Raw genomic sequence first — 23,189 nt, 5'->3', positions numbered from 1 at the left:
TGTAAAATTTGTAATGAAAGTCAATTGACCCGAAGATATCCTAATCTGTTTTATTATTTTTGAACACAATATTGTGCTGTAGTTTTTATCATTGAGCTCCGAGTGTCATCCACCCTTCTGCTGTAGAGCTGCCTGATGACGTGGTGGACACAACCCAGCGCATCCGGAACACAGAATCATTGCTAACTCTGAAAATGGATCTCCAGAGTGAGAAGACTAAGGAGGCCGAGGACGGCCTCTTGTCAGGAAAGGCCATGTTGACAGTGACAGGTGGATAGGGTGAAGATGTGATGTCTCCCTGGCGTCCACATATTTTTGCTGCACCAGTTGACGAGTTAGGGCGTTACTCTGCTCAAATTCTGTTCGAATATTAGGTAATTTATTATAAAAATATGTTCTGTTATTTTCTAATGTCATATTTAGATAAAGAAATAATTCCTTAATGTGTATGTATATTATTCAGAGATCCGAATAAAACTAAATATAAAATACTTACTCATCACAATTTTTTGATATCATGATTTACATCTCAATGGAAGTTTACAACCAGACTAAATTTCAAATGTATTTTTTTCTCTATGTGCCTTATATATTGCCATCTATGTCAATTTATTATAGCTAGAATAGTTTTATGTTTTCGTACATTATGCTTCTATTTACGTTACTATTCAGAATTCGTCGTATTGCTTAGAATTTAAACTGGGCGTTATTCACCGATAGACTGTCTTCGCCGAACTGAACTTATAATGGGTTTACAGAAAATTAAAATTAAATCAGAACTTACCATATGACCGCGGTAAAGATATATTATAATCAATGAATTATGCATTTATTTTACCGCAAAGTTTTTAAAATCGTCCAATTAGCTTACAAAATACATCGGAAAATATCATTGAAATTAAAATCACAACACTTAAAATCATACAGTTACATAATACCAAATATTAATAATATGAGTAACACCATTTCTAAAACTATAAATTTATTTGTTTTAGGTTAATTATGCCACTGAATTAATAATAGTACCTGTTGAACATAGTGGTTTAATTCTCTTTGGTACCTACCTGCTAAATTCTTAAGGATTGAGCTTTGCTATTTGTAGATCAGACAATAATATCATAGACTATTTTCCTATAATATGTGGGTAGGTATATATTTGCAGTTTTCCTTCAATTGATGGTATTTAATGAATAAAACTATAAATACCTTCATAGAATCTTAGTTAGGTAGTTTTTAAAACCAAATAAATAAAATGTTTTTGTAAAGAAATTAAATGATTTTTGCTGAAAACCATAGGTATGATTAGTTGATGAATTAAATACATATCTAATATTCGAACTTATATTAATAAATTATATGTTAATCTGATTAGTTAACTGTGGCATGATTACAACTTCACTAATTTATATTTGATCATGTTTGGATTTATATGTAAACAATTAATTTTGTGGCTGTAAGTGTCAAGAAATGTTTATTTGAATAAATAATCTATGTTTATATAAAATCTAGACAACAAATGCCTCAAGTGCTAGCATTGCGAGCGAAGCCATGGCCGCAACCGCCGGCACAGTAACAACCCACGCGAAAATTATGTTCCTGAAACACAATAAACGTGATTTTAACGACACCTTATTATTATTTTTTTGGATTTTATGGCCCGGTAACGAGACCTTTAAGCCATTTAACGACACCTTACTTTTGTGGGCTATAATTTTATTACTACTATTTTTGGCCAACAAAGAGTTGGCACGCCTAGACTTAATATACTTAGTCTGGCCATAAATACGGCTACAATTAAAAATAAACACAATATTACATTTGAATTTGGAATCTATCATTTTTTATGTTCATTGACTTTTCTCATTTTGGCGCCAATACATTGTATAATATTTTGCGATATTAGTGGAGTGGGGTGATAAGAAAACCGAATCGCTGTGACTGCATCACATAAAGTAGGTATGGAGCCAAATGCAATTTTTAAAACTCTCCATACGCTTGGTATTAGTAAAATGATTTTGTACCGGGCTATTAATAGGTACAATGAGACCTCCTCTGTTTGTGACGTAAAAAGATCTGGCCGTCCACGTAGTGTTCGTACGAAAATGGTTGTCAAAACAGCATGGGAAAGAATTTGAAGAAATCCTGTCCGAAAGCAAAAGATTTTATCTCGGGAGATGAAGTTAGCACGTAGAAGCATGTCGCGTATTTTAAAAGACGACTTAGGACTTGTAGCCTATAAGAGACGTAACTGGTCATTTTTTAACTGAAAATTTAAAAAAGAATAGGGTTGTAAAATCGAAACACCTACTGAAGCGGTATGGAAAGGGAGGTCACAGAAAAATTTTGTTTACGGATGACATTTTTTTATATTGGAGCAACATTTTATCAAATAAAATGACCGTATTTATGCTCTAAGCTCTAAGGATGTTTCGCAATTAGTCGACTATAATAGAATTATAATTGTTATTTGCAAAACATATGTTTTTTTCTTTGTTTCAGTATGAGAAAATGTTAATTCGGTTCGTCGTATCCAGCAGATAGGTTATTTTTTTTTATGGAATAGAAGGACAAACGAGCGTACGGGTCACCTGGTGTTAAGTGATCACCGCCGCCCACATTCTCTTGCAACACCAGAGAAATCACACGAGCGTTGCCGGCCTTTAAGGAAGGTGTACGCGCTTTTTTTGAAGGTACCCATGTCGTATCGTCCCGGAAACACCGCACAAGGATGTTCCTTCCACAGCTTAGTAGTACGAGGAAGAAAGCTCCTTGAAAAGCGCACTGTGGATAGGTATTGAAGTAGCATTTTAGTCTCATCAGTCAAAATCTCCAATAATCATTTCTGCATACATTGCCCGGCCTGTGGCCGTAATGTGTCAACAACCAACCAACACGACAGGAATCTAAAGAAAACAGTGCGTAGGTAGCTTATATTACTTATTATATATACCTACAAGATCACACATTAACCGTGTGCGAGGCGTGGCCCTGACTAAAATATAACATACTCTATACACTCAGAAACTTCTACAAAACTTAGACTAAAAACGTATTTTAACCATCGATTAATAATATTATTCATATCAAAGTTATTTGGGAAAAGGAACTAACCAGAATGACACATGGCCATATAGTTATTTTTATTCTGTGCATTTTATTTAAGCCTCTGACTGTCTATAGTAGTAACTGGTTTGGTAGTCTACGATTAAGCTAGTTTAGTAAGTTTTGGCTAAGCCCATACATAGAATATGGTTCTTGTCTTTCAATCGGCTCGTTACACGATCTACTTACTTCTCTCGTGTAGTACATAAATAAAACAAAGTTTCAAAAACCAAACCTGAATAAACTCCAATCAACACCCTTTTGAGAAGAATAACCAACGCAGACAACCGAGCCGACCTTACAGTGAGTTGTGGAGATAGGTAAGCCTGCCTTGCTGGCTATGAGCACTGTCAGAGCAGCACCCAACTCTATGGTAAAACCTCTGTAACAAAAACGATTTTATTTAACCCTGTACCCAAGCTTTTTCTTTTAACTGTGGTCTTTCGATGAATATGACTAGTTCATGCCCACAATGATCCCATTCTAAACATTTTAAAACTTTCTTTGATATATAACTTCAACTATGAAACATATTGCGTAGGTAGGTGGCTATTGTTACAGTGATTCGAGTTGCTTCGTTCGATTTAAAAAGACAAAGGAATTCTTATTTTCGAGTCAACTATGATATTCCCGTTGAAATCTCCAGATATGAAAATGATTGTATTGTATTATAGTATCTTACGTGTCAGGTGTGATGCTTGTTAGATCTTCGCCGACAGTCCTGATGACTCTTCGTCCCCACAGCCACAGCCCAAGAGCGATGCCCACACCGCCAAATACGAGAATTGCAAGTGGCGTCTCCGCTCGTGCGTGTGCACTCCCTTCTGAATAAAGCAGCCATAACGCTACCAACGGGCCAATAGCATTGCTGCAGTAAACAAATAATTCCAAAATCAATTAATTGTTAATTTAATCCTTAGACAGGCTCCCAAGCGTAACAAAAACAAAAATATAAATAATATTTTATTATTTGTTCGAATGCATCGAATCAAACAGAAAGTATTAAAGTATTATTAATTATTAAAGTATTATTTGACAGGGCCACCGAGGCGTAGTAGGTATTATTAGTATAACACTGTCTGTGTTATTAACAAACGCGAAGCAAAGTTTTTCCAAATTTAAAACTTTTTGTCTTTATCTTACATTTGTCACTACAGTATTACATGATAGGGAGAAGTAATTTTAAAGGAGTAACTTTTCATTGCGTTTATTAATAAGACAGTGTAGTTCTATCCACTATAGTCGGTTTGCCTTTGCTGAGAATTTTTTTATTTATTAGTAAGTACATTACCTTACATCATTTCCACCGTGGGCAAAGGCTCCAAATGTAGCTGTCAATACTTGCAAGAACGAAAATAATCTTAAAGTATCAGGGGGTGGAGGAGCACACGTCGTTCGCGGAGGGGTCACTGCCCTGAGTAACGGAGCAGCACTTGAGTTGGGTGTGATCGCTGGCAGTCGACCCACCCCGCCGTCACAGTCAATACTCCAAGCACTACCAACTTCGGGGCCCTGGAAGGCAAGTCAGTTCAAAAACTACATTCTACTACTCATACTAAAATATACTGGTCAACCAATAAAGTTTACTTTGGTTTGAACTTTGTTATCAAGATATATTATTGTAATATCACCAAAAGCATATATAGTAATAAAATATATAAAAACAGTAGGTAAGCAGTATTTAACGAACAAACATTTTGAATCTTTTTACTCGTACATAAAAAAGGTAGCAAATAAGCTACCTTGATGATTCTCGGAGATGGTGTGTCAAACTCTACAGCAACTGACATTGCCCGAACAGCCGAAATTCTTCCCAATTCGCTACGCCCAATTGTATCGAGAGAATCATCAAGAAAACCATTCTTGGAATCGTAACTCTCTCCCATTCCGACAAGCTGCGTGGAATCCAGACTCTTGCAACAGCTCAAAGTCTCATCGATATATTTCAAAGTATTGATTTGCGGGTCGGCGTCTATCAACTGTAGTCGGGACTTGTCGGGGGGGCTGAGACTGCGCGACAGTATACTACAATCATCCATTGTTGCCAACAGTGCTCTGTTTCTTGCGTTCATCTCTCTGACTTCTAGGGAACATTTATCTGCATCGCTGAGTGTGACCATTTCAGCACTTTCTGCTATCACTTCTAGAACCTTGCCATCCTCTGACAGTAAGGAGGTCGGTCTTTGTGGCACACCTTTCGCTGAATGAGTAGGAGTATTCGCGGGTGTTGTTTCTGTAACAATTTGGAGATTTTAACGTTGCTAATTGTTGCTAAACAATTCCAAATTTAATCAACACAACTATACAACATACCATTTGAAACACCGAGTGTAAAGTTAACAGGCTTTGGAGTGAGTTGGCGTTTGTAATATGGCACAAGAAACAATCGAACACACGCTGCTGCGAAAGCGCCTAGAGCTACTGAACCTGCAAGAGCAGCCCACATTGGTATCTTGTCCATCGCGAGCACTGAAACAATACAACACGTTCACTAAAACCAGGCCATTAAATTGTAAGAAATGAAGTCGATTGATAATCTACCGTTAAATTATAATATCACTAGTGAAATTATAAAATATCACGGCTTTGACAATATACCTGCGACATATACAGGCTGTCCCAAAGTTATGGGACATGAAGGGAAAGTACCTTAAATATCGAAGATAGGCTATTTTACTGAAAGGAGACTATGTTATTTTTAAAAGTTAGTAATTCTGCATTCAATGATTTTCTAAAAATTACTTGCCTCATCTGGGAATCGATCCGACTTAAATGTAAAAAAAATACCCCTACTCTTATGATGCCAATCGTAAGAATAGACAAAAACTTATAACTCTTCTTAAGTAACATAGTATTTTAAAAGAAAGTAGTCAATTAAGTGGGTTTTTTTTTGTAAATTAATTAATTAAATCCGAAGAGTGAGCACAGTGCCCCTACAACTAAGTCCCTGCTGTCCACACACACAAGGACGAGTGTCAGCAGCTGTGTTATGAGACACGGCAATAGTCAGACGGCTGTAATATTGACAATTTCCCTGTGAGATCGAATCGGAAATGAGGAGATTCGAAGATAAACCCGGATGATTGCGAAATTGAAGTGGCAGTGGGTCACACCGCCATCAGTGCTTCGAACAGATGGCCGCTGGGTCCAGTAACGTCTTAAAATGGTGATCCCGTACTGGAAGACGCAGGGTCGTGCAAGCCCCCCACAAGATGCACCGATGCGATCTGGTCAAGATCTCCGGAATAGGTGGCGAGAGGGCAGAGCAGGACCGATCGTCGTGGCGATCTTTGGGAGAGGCTTTTGTCCAGCTGTGGGCGTCTCTTTTTGGCTGAAGTGATGAAAATAATAAATATTAAACACCATGATGGTGATGTCGAATATAAAATACTTTACAAAAGTATTCAAGAAGTAATTAGAGATATACATATATTGTAGGATGGCAATGAACCTGTCGTGTGGGCACTCTAGACTTACGTTTGGGTCCATCGTGCACGACACTGAGCACATTCACAGCAACAGTGGCTCCATAGAAGAAAGGCAATGCGTGGAGCCCCGCTGACAAGGGCTGCGGCGCTCGGAGGATGAACTTGCGCACGACCCAGAAGAGGAGAGCCGAGACGGCCCCACTCATCACTGGTGATATGAACCACGATAAAACTGTAAATACAAGATTTACCTGTGAGAAATCCCCATATAATAATGATAATATCAAGGCGTTGTGGGCCAGGTCGCTATTTTCCGTAAATTATGTTCGAAAGAAGATACGGATACCTACATATGCGTCATGCTCGTGATCGGGCGCCACTTGTAATGGCTGGCCGATCCTGTCATCGGGAACTGTTAATTTTTATATTTTGGTACAATATAATATATTATGTTTCATTCAGACCATAGTAAGTAAATTTTTAGTGTATGTAATAATGGAGTAATTTAACTTTATAAATTTACCGTATCAAAGTCGAATAAACTTTATTCAATTAGTTTTAAGCTAAGCGCTTTTGAATCGTCACTGTAAATATTTCTTTTAAATTACTGAGTTTACCATAAGTTCGTAAAAGTTGATCTCGTGAGAAGAACATATAAGGAACTCAACGGCTACTCTTTTCAATCATATAGAGTATTTTACAATGGCTGATTAATACATAACAGATTAGTTTGTAAGGTGCTCCATCCAATATATGAGTCGTGTTTAAATAATATAAACTATTTCATATAAAGATATTACTGTATAAATATATATTATCGTATATTGGATGCATCAACCTTTAGAGCTTGAATTGATTGTTTGTGTAAGGATGCTACGTGAACATGATGGTCATGATTACTGTCATAATTAGTAATTGCATCCAACAAATACAATGATATATTAACTATAACAGGTCGACCTGGCACCACAAGCCACACCCGTCCACGAGCATGAGTATCAAAAGCGGCTCGAATAATCGACGTTCAACTCCTTGAATTAAATATTTGGAAAGTTAAAATTATTTATTTATAATTTTAACATTAATTATTAAAAAAGTTAACAGTATTTTTAAAATACATATTATTCAGGGTATACAGCCACAGCAGAACAGTTTCTCACCAAAGAATCGACTACAACGAATTTGATTGGATTATTTGAGGAAGTCGCTAAAAGTATTGATGAACATAAGGAAATGCATTCTATATATTACACCGGTCTTAGTTAAGTTTTCGACCTCATTAACGATGACTTATTAGTGAGTAAGATTTCATTATACAGGTGGTGATGCGAATCATATCTCAAAAATAGAACTCACTCGTTAAAATCCAAGGTCATTTATCGAGTGCACAGCCAATACCGATGGGGGTACCTCAAGGAACTCACTTGGGTCCATTATTTTTTTACCATAATATTATTAATATAAACGATTTAGCGTATGCTTCAAATGTAATTTTAAATGTATTCTGATGATTTAAAATTGTACAAGAATGTACAGCAGGATGATGACTAAATCATATTACAGGAACAAACTAAATAAAGTAAACATCTGGTGCAGCCTTAAAAAATCTTGTTAAAGGAAAATAAGTGCTATATAAACTACAAGAAGTTAAGAGCATAATAGACTTGTGTGTAATAGTTGATAGGGACTAATAAAGTAGAATTAAGAATAATCTTTGACTTTCAGAGAACATTTTGAAAAGACCTTCCAAGGTTTCTTGTTGTACCTTCAGGCTTAATAACCTTTTTACTCTTAACAACAATATTTTCAAGCATCGTCAGAAGCATATTAAAATCATAAATCAATATCAAAGTAAATAAGTATAAAAAGTACTTACAGCTATCTTTTGCAAACAATAAATGTAGAAGCAACGTATATATTTATACCTACAGAATCACTAGATGGAAATTACATTTTGTCATCAATCTTTTGAAGTAAAAGAATAAAAAATTTCGTATCATAATAATGTTTGCAATTCATCTTCAGTTTAAGTTGTAATCTATTGTATCGAAATATTATCAAAGCTGAAACAATGTTATGTGGCGCCGACGTTCGACTGCTTGACGCCATGCCCAATTGCTATCCCTGCGTTCCCGTTTCAATGCTTGCCCTTAAATAAAGACAATTTTAATTCACCTATAGCTCCCAGAGTTGACCACCGCACTCCGACTGGTCCCTTAGCCGTCAGAGTGAACCCGACGGTCGCGCCCACCACGGAGTGTGTTCCCGACACTGGCAACCGCAGCGCCGTCGCCAGGATCAGCCACGCGGCGCCAGCCACAAGCGCCGCCAGGCAACCAGCCGCCAGCAGTCGCTCCCCGCCATCCGCATACAGCGACACGTCCAGTATTCCTTTCCTCATAGTGTCCGACACTTTATACCCTGAAATTAATTCAAAAATCACTTTGATGGATTCACCAAAAGAGTCGACAGGTAACTAGGTTACACAACATGCAACGAACGCTTTCACTATGAATCCACCCTGAACCAACGTTACAATGTTACATATAATTTCCAAAATCCATAAAAATGTACACTTCTTTCAAATTCAAATATTTTTATTCAAAATAGAATGTGACGTCACTTATTGCAAGTCAAAAACTACCACCCATTCCAAAATGAATGCCTCAGACATGAGAATAATGGGCGCAACAAACTCAGCTGTCTTTTTTTCATAAAAAAATATGTTTACAAAGTAATATCGAACAATTTAACTTATTATTTAATAGCCTGAGGGCGGTCGCTCCATTCCCAATCTATGTATCACTAAGAAAGTTCAAAAATCACTTTGATGGAATTACCAAAAGAGTCGACAGGTAACTAGGTTACACAACAAGCAACGACCGCTTTCACTATGAATACAACCTGAACCAACGTTACAATGTTACATATAGTTTCCAAAATCCATAAACTGGTACAATCGTCTCTTATTGTTATAAAGAACACTCTACAAGTACTATACCTTTAGGTAGACTGTTGAGACCACATTCAGGACAGCGCGATTAAAGAACTTGTCACTTCATCAATGATAGTGAAATATTTACCTATTAGAACAGCTCCAGCGATCTCGAAGATGGTGGCCAGGACGCAGGCCTGCGTGAGAGTCAGCACCTTCGAGCCCACGCTGGTGCCGAACGAGTTGGCCACGTCGTTGGCGCCGATGCCGAACGCCAAAACAAACGCCACCACAAATCCACACACGACCAGCCATAACAGATCGGCAGAATAAGGCTCCATTATTGGTTTGTTAGAGAACTACTTCAGTAATTTTAATTTTTAACAATAACATCATTAAACCAACAACTGTATTATATTATATAGGTAATAATTAATTTCCTAATTAGCAGCACAGCGTAGAACTAAGTTGTATGTTCCCATATTATTAACTTGTTAGACGAACTTAATAACACGGAAACCTACTCTGAGGTATCTTTTTAGATACCTTTTCAGAAATTAAAAATTTATGACAATTTAAATGTGGGTCACAACGTAAATAGTTCTATAATTGTTTGACGAAAGAAATGTGGTGTCGTTACATGTGGCTTCATTTCTGTAATAAAACAGTACGTACGTATTAATTTACAACTTATTTAATAAAATATTTTAATATTTAGTAGGTATGCACTATAGCTATTGTACAAACTATAAAGGATGTCAGTATCGTTTGTAGCGGTGTCGAGAGGCGGGTCGTTCTCTTCCGTAAAATATGGCAAGAGCAGCAAAGGCTGGTACTGGTTAATGAAATAACAACTAACACTCAAGAGATATGACTTAGGTAAACTTGTAAAAACTCTTTTCACCTAGTATCAAAATATTTTGATTTTGATGTCAATCGCTGGAAAATAATATAAAATGTAAACGTTGTTTTTTTTAATATTCCTGTTTAAAAAAAAAACATTCCTTACAACATGAAGAAACCGTTATTTATGCTGCCTATAACTTTTAAGCTGTTCTGACATTTGGAAAAATGAAAACGTAGCTAAGAGCATCATTTATCATCTTAATCACTACAAAACATAAACCTTGGAATCTACCATTATATTATCAGGGATAGAAAAACGTTGTTGCTATTTATATCTACTACTAGTAGTGGTAGGTACCTAGTACCTATACTTTCCTCCAAATCCGGAATAACCAAAAAGCCTGATGCAATTTTCGTGGCGGTTTCATTTAGCAACTTGCATAATTATTGTCGAAATATGTTGCGAAATCGGCTTTCAATGTGGACCATAGATGATATAATCAGCGATAGTCTTCTGGAAAGCCCCAGGTGGTGGTGGAAAGTAAAGCAATTGGGGTCTACAATGGCCAATGTCAGTACTATTTAAGATATACCACCATAACATAATACCATTTTAGAATGCAATAAATATATTGAGTTTTTAATTAATCTTGAAAAAAAATTAATTGAAAAACATCATAGTTCACAACGCAATGAATGTCGCAGGCGTAATTATTGAAACGTGCGAGCAGGGGCCGGAAGAATGGCACGCCTCAGTGCACAGAGTTTAATTTTGTGGTTGCAGAGTGGGGTTTACAGATTATTAACAAGAAAATATAACCGGAGTACTGGTACAACTATTTCTATGGTAGTTTACTCTACGCACTCGATCCGGCTACCGTTATCTGATTTCTTTCCGTCAACCGAATAAAATATAGTTCTTCGCCTACGGACCGTGTTTTCACGGACTCTGATCGGACGTAGTGCGAAAGCGCTCTCAATCTATTTCTTTTTCTATTTTCCTGTAACTTCTAATAAACATTCGAAAGATTAATATGACAGTCAACCGACTTCTAAAACAGCAAAAGATTGTTAATTCGAAAGTATTTTTTTGTTCGTTTATCTCAGCAGTTGAGTACCTAATTGAGGCAACTCTACAATACCTATGTCAAGAATGAAGACTTTAGATACCTACGATATTCTTAACATGAATCTATATTTTTGTTACAGTAGATAGTTTATTCAAATGTTTGTTATAGATATCATTCAAAACACAAATTTACTACAAATATTACGTTACACGTAATATTTAAAAAAAAATTAACTATAGACTGATTCTATGAGACTAAAATTAGATTAAGGTGCTTTAAGTTACCAAACTTGTTAATCTAGATACTTAACCCAAACCAAATGTAAACACTGTTTAAAAAGTAAGTACATAAAACATAGTAAATAATTTGTTACCTAAGTTTTGTGATGAAAATAGTATATATATATATAGTTTACTAGTTGTTTTTTTTTAGTTTTATACTTAGTTAAGTCATTGGGACGGTATAACCGTTTTGAAATCACGCGTTTTTGGCCAATATGCGGGCGAAACGGGTTTTAAGAGACCTTTTGTATTTCTCATACAAATTAAATATATTTCACAAAAAAAATAAAAACAAAAAAAAGTGATTTATTTTAAGCTAAGAATCAAAGTGAACTTGACGTATTTTTTTACATTCTCGCTTAGTTTACCCATTTTAGGCCACCTTCCCCTACCTACCATGTCATACATATTGAGTTGTTGATATTTTCAACAACAAAAGACCAAATAAACAAAAAGAATCATTTGGTGTAGAGTACTGTTGACGAAGATCATAAAGGCCACCGGGACCTTTTCATTTCATGTTTAATAGAATAGAATACCATCGAGCTGGCGTGGTAACCTGATAAGCAGGAAGTTGGACATCGCCACTCCTTAATAGGAATCATTAGCTGAGGCCTTTTAGATTTAAGAATTCTCATACTGCAGCTCCGACTAAAAATTCTGAGTCAAATAATCATTTAAAAAAATCCCGGTTTCGTTCTCAGCCTTTTCCTCATTCAAAACTTAACCGATCCTAATGAAATTTAGGAAACTGAATGGTGAGGAAATATGCTGTGTGAGACTATATTAATTTTTCGTTGTATAATAAGTATACTTATTACTAGGGCTCTGTTTGCTGTTGCGGCCAATATGATGTATGTGGGTATGAATTATTTGTGTAATTTAAGTTGGCAGCTCTTTATGCAATGTATATTATGTTGATTTAATGTTTTTAATTGGAGACCCATACGTCAAAAAAATAAAGACATAGAACCGTTTTATGATGATTTTAAGACCAAGAGGCCGGAGCCCACGACGCTGGTCTGACCAAATATCCGAGCAGACTAAACAACCCATCAGCATCGCACTCCTCCATGCGACAGACCGAAACAGATGGAGGAAAGCTGTAGACGAACTTAATCGGAGTCACGATCCTCAGCAATGAGGAAACGACTGTGAAGAAGAAGAAGAAGACCAATCTTAGAAATTATTTTCTATCGAGACGATTTTGTGCAATGTATCGAGTGCGGTCACTGTCTTTGAAATATGGTGAATAACAACATATATTTTTTTGGTACTAGAACAATTAATTAATTAATTTGTTTTTAAAAAACTCCCTATATAATATCAATTTCAAAAAAAATTTGGTCTTGTCAGCCTTAAGCCGTTTTAAACAAATTTTGAAGTATTTTTTGAAGTAGATACTCTACTACCCTAGCAAAAACAAAAATATTATTTTTATTAAAACACTTATGAAGGATTAAAACGCGTGTAATTTTAACTGTGTTTTTTATGTTTTTTTGTGTTAATCCTCCTGAAAACGATATCTGGAACGGTCTTGAAACGTCGGGTTACCTAAAATAATAAGAAAAATGTAACTTTTACGTAAAAATCTAATGTAAAATCACACATACAATGCTGCTGGAGTGAATTCTGCTAAGAAAAGTATGGTGCAACTTTTTGAAGCAAATTCTCTAAATTTACTGGTCTCATTCTAACTAAATTTCTGAATCCACTTCTGTCTTCTATTCTTAAAGCATTCAATAAGGAACGATAGGCCCTTTCTTGGTGTAGTCTCCTCAAAAATGATCGCGACCAGTACTTGGGTGGTTTTCTTGAATTTTTTATGATGTACAAATATACTGCACACATGAAGCAAAGTTCCTTTCACTTTCTATTGTTTGTACTAGTAACCAATTGAACATAAATAATCATCAATTTCTGCACTGACATATCAAACAAGTTTAGCTACAAGCCTACAACAAGAATAAAACATGAGATCATATACATGTAGACAACTAGTAGGTGGCAAAGATAAGTTTCATACAAATTTTGTCTGCGACAAGTTTTATGTTTTTTGTATTTTGAAAACATTGCAAACAACTTGTATTTGAAATTTGCATGATACTTGTCAAATGCGTGTATAATACCTTGGTGTAAACGAGGGGTTACACTCGCGACTTGTATGACCTTTTGTGTAAGTGTGCGTGAATTTCTCAAAATAAAGGCTATTTCTAAATACAATTATTTTTCGACGTTTTCACAGATCTCATAGCCTATCTAGACGCATAAATTATCTTAGGTTTCCTGATACCCAACCTAGTTTTACAGATGTATTGAAATGAATAAAGCCTCTAATCAGACTGGTAATCTATTGCCAATTAATATTATTGTCACGAGACGTAAGTACCTACTCTTTATGTAATAAATTAATACCCTTTCTTTAGACTGTACCCAATTGTTTGATCCCTCGCAGTATTTCCTCCTATTTGTTCGCGCTACCAAAAAAAGGCGCGTACACCTTCCTTAAAGGCCGGCAACTCTCCTGTGATTCCTCTGGTGTTACAAGAGAATGTGGGAGGCGGTGATCACTTAACACCAGACCCGTACACTCGTTTTTCTTCCTTTTTCACAAAAAAAAGAATATGTAAAAGTACCTACAAGTGGTGGCGCTTTTTGTCGTACACTCGTGAAAGTATCGACAAGTTCTTATTCAATTTCCGTATTAGATACTTAAAAAGATCAACCTTAACTACTAAAAAGATGAAAATATAAAAAAAACAAACATGCATAGTGCTGCAATGGAACAATAATTAAAAAGATTAATTATTTTTTTACTCCTTATTTACGTAGTTTTATTACTATAAATCATGTCTTAGCATGATCTATAGTTCCTACTGGTATGTAGGTACCTATATATTATAATATGCATGTTTCAAGTTGATAGTATTATTTTTAAATTATTTCACACCTTTAAACCAAACCCATTCAAACGTGAAAGCTCCTCAATTAATATAAAAATATAAGTCATAACAATAATTATTATAATGGGTTCACAATAATATGACCTGCTTTGTAAATATGCGGTGATCATGCCTACATAACCAACTAGATATATTCCTACCTACCTACAGTTCTAAGTTATAAATATATAATATGTATTTCATCCATGCTCTCACTAATTACTATTACAGCTTCCACTGCACGGAACGGCTCTACCTATGACGTACGGTTCTTGGATGCTACCTATTTGATGATTTACTTGCTTATTTCTTTTGTAAGTGTAGTGTGAAAATTAACTGTTTATACGGACAAATTTACTCCTATTATTATTAAAAAATAAAACTTCTTAATATGACATACTTTGCACCAAGTAGAAGGTTATAAGACATTGTCACCACATGGCGCAAGCTACGGATCGATCTAATGTTAAATAATTAAACGTTGAAGAACATACTTTTTCATGCTCCACTTTAAATTTATTCACGACTATATTATATTTTTGCACCTTACCGTATCGAAACACATAATATAGGTACTTTCGCTGCAGAAAAATCATATCTACTTATATATAAACTTACTCGGCAGAGTTATAATTATTGCTATCTTATTCACTATAAAGCCACTGTTTGTATTATAGAGGTAACAGAACGAATGCAACTCACTTCTTAAAATTGAAGAATTTAATTCTTCTGGAATGTTTCTCACAAACGTTGATATCACTTTGGCGCGCTCAGCTGTGCACTGAGAAACCGTCTCTCAGCTCGTGGATAGCGGACCATGTCGCGGTATGTATATTGTATATCGCTGTTGGACAGGGCATGCGCACAGGGATCTGTCCGCCGAAGGCCGAGCCACCCTCCTCGACAAACTCCCTGCTTGTTGTTTTATTGTGGAACTAAAGCGGCCCTGTCGCCTGACGACCGCGAGTCTCGACCCCTCAGGAACAGCTTTATATAAAGCCGAGAGAGCCGACGCTGGCTATAATGAAGGGTACTTGTTACCAGCCACCAAAATATACATTATACAGCACTATTTTGATTTGGTACTCGATTTTTAATTTTAATTAGTTTAGCCGTAGCTGTGATCAATATAAAATTATGATGAATATAAAATTAAACGATATTTCTTATATTGGATCCGATAATGACCTGTGTACGTGAAGCCACAACCAATGTTAATATATTTATTTATTTATAGGGTGCGCCAACAGGTGTATATCTTACTAACGACCAGAATTCACAATCATTTTATTACTAGCTGACCCGATAGACTTTGTTCTGTGAATAAACGGTTCGGTACCATATCTGGTAAATGCGTGGGTGGGATCGTGACACGACAAACTATATATGTAAACCTTCCTTGAGCTTCAACGAATCTATTACAATAGATTTCATTGAGATCGGTCGAATAGTTTAGGAGTTATTAAGGAACATACAAAACATACATACTCTTTTATATATATAGATAAATTTTATATATCTTATATCTTTAAACGAGCAATTCTTGTATATATATATAATTTGAATCTCGGAAACGGCTCCAACGATTTTAATGAAATTTAGTATACCGGAAGTTTCGGGGGCGAGAAATCGATCTAGCATTTAGCGATTTAAAAAAAATGTTTTATCCGTGTTTTAATGAGAAACTGCTACAATAACATTAGAATACAAAGGTAAATTTCGCCGCTATATACAAGTCTGTAATAGCTCGGATGGGCTATGGGTGATTCACAAAGCAGAAGATACGGGTTCAAATCCAGATGATAGTTTTTTTTTGTTTAAGTTTTTTACGTTCTTAAAAATCCGAGCAAGGCTCGGTCGTCCGGATATTATAGATAAATAGAGATGCAGATCCAATTATAGGCAAACACAGCTTGCGTTAAAACAATATCGCTCGGTAAGGACACGGATTAAATATTAATAAAAACGTGGAAGACTAATAATTATTATTATTTTGAATACAAATTACTTTTAAATTTAGCTAAAGAATCTGAAAAAATATCAATTCTAGTAGCGTGACAGTTGTTGTGACACATCCTTGACACCAGGCCGTTTTCTCCGTATCTTATAATTAGCATAAAGTGCCCCAACATCATATACTTAAGTATTAAAGTTTTTCATTTACGAAATCACAATCCTATGTCCTAAGGAATCATTGTGAGAAAAAATTATAGACTTAAAGATATTACCCGTTGCGTCTCAACATATTCTTGACTAGCTTTTACCCGTGACTTCGTCCGCGTTGAATAGTTACAATGGGCATTTATTTTTATTTTTTTAGGATACTTTTCAAATAAAACACATACAAACTGCTTTTTACGCTGGCTCTAACGCTCTTCTATGATACAGCGGATATTCCTTGTCATTGTGGACAGTTTCATTAATCGTATTTTCCTGTGAACTTTAATCTCTTACTTCATCCCCATGTAGGTCAAAGTTTAAAAAATACTTGAAATTATTTCTTATCAAGTGCCTAAATACAAAGTTTCATTGTTTTATCTTCGATAATGACGAATTTCCATACAAACTGCCATCCCCTATTTCAAGTAGGTAGATAGCCTATGTCCTTTTGTAAGCTCTAGTCTATCTCTGTACTAAATTTTATCATGATCGGTTCGGTGGTTTTGGCGTGAAAGCGTAATAAACAAACTTACATTCACATTTATAATATTAGTGTTAATATTATATATTATTAGGATAATGTTATGTATCTTCACAGGCACATTAGTTTGCTAAAAACTGTGACAATCGTTAATACCAGACATGTACTATAAGGTACTTATTTATTCTTTGAAACCAGGAATAAACTTAAACTTGTTATGCCTACTACTTGGTTAATTCGAGTTAGTCTTTTGTTGGGCGATGTATATGCTTTTACCACATGCTCCCAGAAAATGTACAAAACTAATGTGTTCAAAAATTCAAAAGAATTATTAAAATAACATTTATGTGGTATTTAAAGGTTACTATAACATAAATGAATTTCAATGATATCATAGATTGCGAATGCAGCGACGGCTCTTAAGCTATTTAATAATAATTGTACGATTTTATTGAAACGAAATTTTGTTACTTAGTCCTTATTCAATCCAAAAATTATTCATATATTTTAAAATTTCTGTTAAACGGTACTGTTTTTTTTTTATTTATTTATTTAGGTTCACCAACAGATTATACACTATTACTAGCTTATAAAAATAACAAAATAAGTATAAATTATGGTGTAAATCCAATTACAGGCAAACCAGCATGCATTTTTGAGTTGCACAAGTGCGGGGTTGCAAGTTTACAATTAAAAAATATTGTATTGTACTATTATAATGTAGAAGTGAACAAGTGAAAAAAAATAACTAAAAATTAAATTTTGGATATAAATCCAAACAAAGGATAAGTTATGTGGTTTCTGCACTGATAAATTGATGCAATATTTTTTTGTAATGCTAAGGGGAGGAGTGGATGTCAACACGAGTTTTGAAAAGATTATTGTGCTCCCGGCAGATCCTTTTAATTAATAAAAATAGATATATATCTAATTGATTAAATAGAGACAAGAAACAGCTAATTAATCAGTGGAAGCTTATAAAGTTTTCTTTAGAAATATCCAAAATTATTATTTTAGACTTTAGCCATTTGAGATTGGAGTTCGCTTCGGTAATACAGCACCCGGTACATTCCTATTCATAACTCCTCTTAATTGAACTCCCTTTGATGCATGAGGTGATGTGCTTTATATAATTGCAGGCAGTGCCTTGAAGTGAAATAATATCTCACCTTAGCACTGAAAGATTTTTTGAAGTCAAAGAATTCTCTTTCATATTGGCCACGAAACTGAACGTTACTCGAACAACGCTCAGTATGCCAATACCGGCTGTAAGCTTAGTATAAGCTTTGCTATCAAATATAACACCCAAATTCTTAATAGTATCTATAGTACCTAATGAGAGGCATATTATCTAAACTGTATTTAGATTTTTTTTTATGGAATAGGAGGACAAACGAGCGTACGGGTCACCTGTTGTTAAGTGATCACCGCCGCCCATACTCTCTTGCAACACCAGAGGAATCACAGGAGCGTTGCCGGCCTTTAAGGAAGGTGTACGCGCTTTTTTTGACACCGCACAAGGAAGTTCATTCCACAGCTTTGTAGTACGTGGAAGAAAGCTCCTTGTAAACCGCACTGTGGAGGACCGCCACACATCCAGATGGTGAGGATGATATCCTAACTTGTGGCGTGTCGTGCGAAGGTGGAATTCGGCGGCAGGAATTAGGTAAAACAGCTCTTCGGAACACTCCCCGTGATAAATGCGGTAGAAGACACACAATGAAGCAACGTCTCTACGCAACGCCAAGTGATCCAGCCGTTCACAGAGTACTGGGTCCCCGAAAATTCGCGCTGCTCTGCGTTGCACGCGGTCAAATGGATCGAGCTGATACTGGGTTGCGCCAGACCAGAGATGACAGCAATACTCCATGTGTGGCCGGACCTGCGCTTTGTACAGCGCTAGAATGTGGGCCGGTTTGAAGTATTGCCGTGCTCTATTAATGACGCCCAGTTTCTTTGAAGGCAATTTGGCAATTTCGAGACCCAGTATTCCGATACTAGGCGAGGCTTTTAGGGAAGTGTTGTCGAAGAGCGGTGATGCGACAAATGGGGTTTTTTTAGTGGTAAACGCGCAAACTTGAGTCTTCTGGGGGTTAAATTGGACAAGGTTCAATTTACCCCATTCCGCGACCTTCTCAAGAGAGGACTCGATAGAAGACACAAGTTTTTCCCGGCACTGGTCGACGATTTCCCGAGAGAGACGTGCATGGCCCGTGTATACGGCATCACCAGTGCTGTCATCTGCATAGCAATGAATGTTGGAGGTGTCCAACATATCATTGATATGCAGAAGAAACAGCGTAGGAGATAGCACACAGCCTTGGGGCACTCCAGCATTCACGGGCTTCGGGTTCGAGCAATGTCCGTCGACAACGACCTGTATGCTGCGCCCAGTGAGGAAGCTGGAGGTCCACTTGCACAAGCTCTCGGGAAGCCCAAATGATGGAAGTTTAGAGAGGAGCGCCTTATGCCATACACGATCAAAGGCCTTCGCTATATCCAGGCTAACTGCCAGGCCTTCCCCCTGCTTTCAATAGCCGCAGCCCATCTATGTGTTAGGTATACCAGAAGATCACCTGCCGACCGACCATGGCGAAACCCGTATTGTCGGTCGTTGATCAACTGGTGACCCTCTAGGTATACCAAGAGCTGACGGCTAATTATGCTCTCCATGATGTTGGAGAGCAGGGAGGTAATAGCAATAGGCCTGTAGTTTGCCGGATCCGAACTGTCTCCTTTTTTTGGATCGGATGGACAAGGGCTGACTTCCGTGAGTTAGGGACTACGCCTTTGGAAAAAGAGTGCCGGAATAAACGCGTTAGCACCGGCGTCAACTCAGGGGCACACGTTCTAAGCACGATTGGAGAAATGCCATCCGGCCCGCTCGACTTCCTGACGTCCAACGAAAAAAGAGCTCGCCTTTTCTGTCTGAACTGTACTTCAGGCATAGAGCTCTGACACCGCGGGATGGTCGGCGGTGTTTTTCTTTTGTCGTCAAGAGTCGAGTTGGAGGCGAAAAGAGCGCACAGGAGATCGGCTTTCTCTTTTGCCGTATGGGCCAGGGTGTCATTCCTCATGTGCAACGGCGGCATGGACGGCTGGCTGAAGTTACCAAGAGCAGCTTTCGACAACGACCAGAACTTGCGTGTTCCGGTCGGGTAACTGGAAAGCTGCTCGCCGATTTTGACGACGTGTTTTGACTTTGCACGGGCGATTTGCCGCTTAAAAAATCTGGAAGCACGGTTGTATTTCCTCTTTAGAACTATGCAGTTCGGATCCTTTGTGCCCAGCGCCGCAACCCAAGTTCGATACGCCTGTTTTTTGCAGTCAGATGCTGCTTTAACTGACGCATCGAACCAGGGCTGTGATCGTGTGTGCCACCGATCGGTACTACAGAGCTTGGTATAAAAATATCCATGCCCTGTAGTATCACATCGGCTACTGCAACGGCGCAGGCACTAAGATCATCCGAAGGGAAACAAACCCTGCTCCAAGGGTAGGATGCAAAAAAGGAACGCATCCTATCCCAATCTGCTGACTTGTAGTGCCAAACGCGGCGGGTCGCTGGTGGTCTGCGACGTGGGCATCGTATAGGCACTACACTCCTGACCAGGCAATGGTCGGACGTTCCGAGAGGGGCGTCGACAATGACCTGGTAACCATCGGGATGTGTAGTCAGCAGAAGATCTAATAAGGACGGCATGTGGCTATCCACATCCGGGAGCCGCGTTGGCGACTCAACCAATTGGGACAGATCGTACGCCAATGCAAAATTATGCACAGATCGCCCTGCGTAGTCTGTGGTACGTGATCCAAGCCATTCGGCATTGTGCCCATTGAAATCACCCAAGACTACGATTTCAGCGGAGGGGATCTGTGCAAGCACGTCGTCAATTGCCGCTTGAACGCAGCCCATGAGATGATCGGTTTCTGCGTTACCACTATGGGACCTGTAGACACACGCATAGATGCGGACGCGGTCCTCTAAATCTACGCGGAGCCAGAGAGTGGACAGGTCCCTACCCTCAAAATTGCCGAGACGGCGACAGCAGATATCCTCCCTAACGTACACACATACCCCGGCATGAGGCAAAAAATTGTGCTCAATTTTGTACTTTGATTGTATTTTGTTTGTTTGTAGATATCTGCGTCTCCGTAAGGAAACACAAGGCCGGCTTCGCCGTCTCAAGGTGGTGGTGGACGGCGTTTAAGTTGGAGTGAATTCCCCTGATATTGCAAAAGTCCACGTTGAGTGTGGAGCGGGGTGCCGTGGTGTTACTGCCTCGTTTGTCCTTGGTCATGCGCGGTACTGTGCCCTCCCCAGAATACGAAGGGCAGCCCGAGCTAGAATGCTCGGGGAGGGATTCTCCGACTCTGGTAGAGCCGGTACCCTCCTGGGGTACTATCTCTTTAGGGACCGCTTTCATAATCTTTGTTGGGGATGGGGGGGGAATGGCCTCCGGTCCTCGACACTAACCTATGCGAAACATAGCGGCACTAGGCCGCTACTTCACGCCGGTATTCTGTGCGAGTGTACCACACTAACCATAATAATTACCAAATTAACCCGGACGAGTCTGGCCCGATTGTGCTGACGTCAAAAGACGGCTGCGTGACACTCCCACTTCTAATTTAGATGTAATAATATTAACTTTCCATTTTGCAAACTTTATATGTAAGCATTTACTTTTATTCAATATCATATCACAATCTAAACAACAAGGCGCTAACATAACAAGGACCATCTTAAGAATTTTTAGATCATTAGATATGCAATATTTCAGGCTTGCTTGGCTGGTGATAAATATTTTAAATAGGAGCGGACCCAAACCCTTAAACCCTCCTGATATTATTAAGCAGAATCCTAGCTATTTACGAAATCGATAAGAATTTAAGGCTACATGGATTGGATAGGGTATCATTTCTGTCTAGCTATACGCGTCGTGTCGTGAACAAAGAAGATATTATATGTAATATACAAACACCATTTCTCGAAGCGTTGGCGAACTCTACTCAAAGAGCCGTCTATCCTTAAAATACGGAGATAGTAGTGGTACAGATATATATATTCTTCTGAATCTGAAGAAAAAGCAATAATTCGATCGAAAAAGAGTGTCGGAAATACTTTTGCTGGGTGCGATCCACGGGAGTATTCTATGAGCGATATAGATAGACTACAATACTGGAAAGACCGTCAAGCGTCTTACCCTCATTTGTCTACCTTAGCTAAAGGGATTTCATGTGTACCATCGAGAAGTACACCTAGCGAAGGTGTATTCTGTGTAGCTGGTCTTACTATAACAGCTAAACGATCGCGGCTAACTGGGAACAATGTCAAGATAATAAGACAGTTATGAGAATTGTAAAAACGCACGCACAAATAAGTAAGGAGGTATGAATATTATGTCTTTTATGCACCTGTGCGTAATCGTTGATTTAATTTTTGTTGATTTGCTAATATTTGTAAATATTGTTGAAAAATTAAGCTATTATTGTAATGATTAGTTTGTTTTATTCCAACGTAAGTAGTTTTTATATTTTACCTACTTTAATTTCGTTGTGATATATAATTCTACATATTATAACAGGTTACCATTTCTTACGCCGTTTACGGCGCCATTGACGCCACCGACGAAGATTATGGCATCGGCGCACATGACCTACCGCACATCACGATAAGAAAATCAATTTATTTGATCCTGTTCATTGTTATATTATTAAAAGGATTCTCTCGATCTTTTAGAACATTATACTTTTTTTTATGAGGCTGTATCATTTCTATCCATGGCCCTTATTTCAATTGCAGTTAAAAAAATACGTACGGAAATGCACACAAACGAACTCAAACCGTTGTTTTCACAGTAGGGTGACTATAATATTAATCGAAGTGGGCACAGCCCAAGGCTCAAATTTAGGATAGACCGAGTACTTAATTTTTATTAGC

The 23,189-nt window shown here is 37.5% G+C and overlaps 1 protein-coding gene across 1 annotated transcript; it reads right to left on the bottom strand.

Moving 5' to 3' along the window:
* Positions 1 to 1,327: 1,327 nt before the first annotated feature.
* On the bottom strand, positions 1,328 to 15,468 carry LOC126965672 (sodium-dependent phosphate transporter 1-B). The gene is made up of 10 exons (XM_050809386.1): positions 15,307 to 15,468; positions 9,614 to 10,119; positions 8,706 to 8,951; positions 6,580 to 6,762; positions 5,416 to 5,571; positions 4,845 to 5,335; positions 4,394 to 4,614; positions 3,785 to 3,970; positions 3,338 to 3,484; positions 1,328 to 1,596 (listed from the first exon to the last, which is right to left on the bottom strand). The coding sequence occupies exons 2-10, from the start codon at positions 9,804 to 9,806 to the stop codon at positions 1,506 to 1,508; spliced, it is 1,914 nt and encodes a 637-aa protein (XP_050665343.1). The 5' UTR covers positions 9,807 to 10,119; positions 15,307 to 15,468; the 3' UTR covers positions 1,328 to 1,505.
* Between the last annotated feature and the right edge of the window lie 7,721 nt (positions 15,469 to 23,189).

The sequence above is a fragment of the Leptidea sinapis genome, chromosome 8 (assembly GCF_905404315.1).
Source record: "Leptidea sinapis chromosome 8, ilLepSina1.1, whole genome shotgun sequence".
NCBI classification, from domain to species: domain Eukaryota; kingdom Metazoa; phylum Arthropoda; class Insecta; order Lepidoptera; family Pieridae; genus Leptidea; species Leptidea sinapis.
The sequence above is the reverse complement of the archived record's forward strand: the minus strand, read 5'-3'. Positions and strand labels throughout refer to the sequence as shown.

Excerpts from the sequence above, each read along its gene's own strand:
- LOC126965672 (XM_050809386.1), bottom strand. The coding sequence starts at position 9,806 with ATGGAGCCTTATTCTGCCGATCTGTTATGGCTGGTCGTGTGTGGATTT. Across the intron at positions 8,952-9,613 it reads CGCTGGAGCTGTTCTAATAG|GGTATAAAGTGTCGGACACT; the intron begins GTAAATATTTCA and ends AATTAATTTCAG. Across the intron at positions 3,971-4,393 it reads CACGGTGGAAATGATGTAAG|CAATGCTATTGGCCCGTTGG; the intron begins GTAATGTACTTA and ends TGTTTACTGCAG.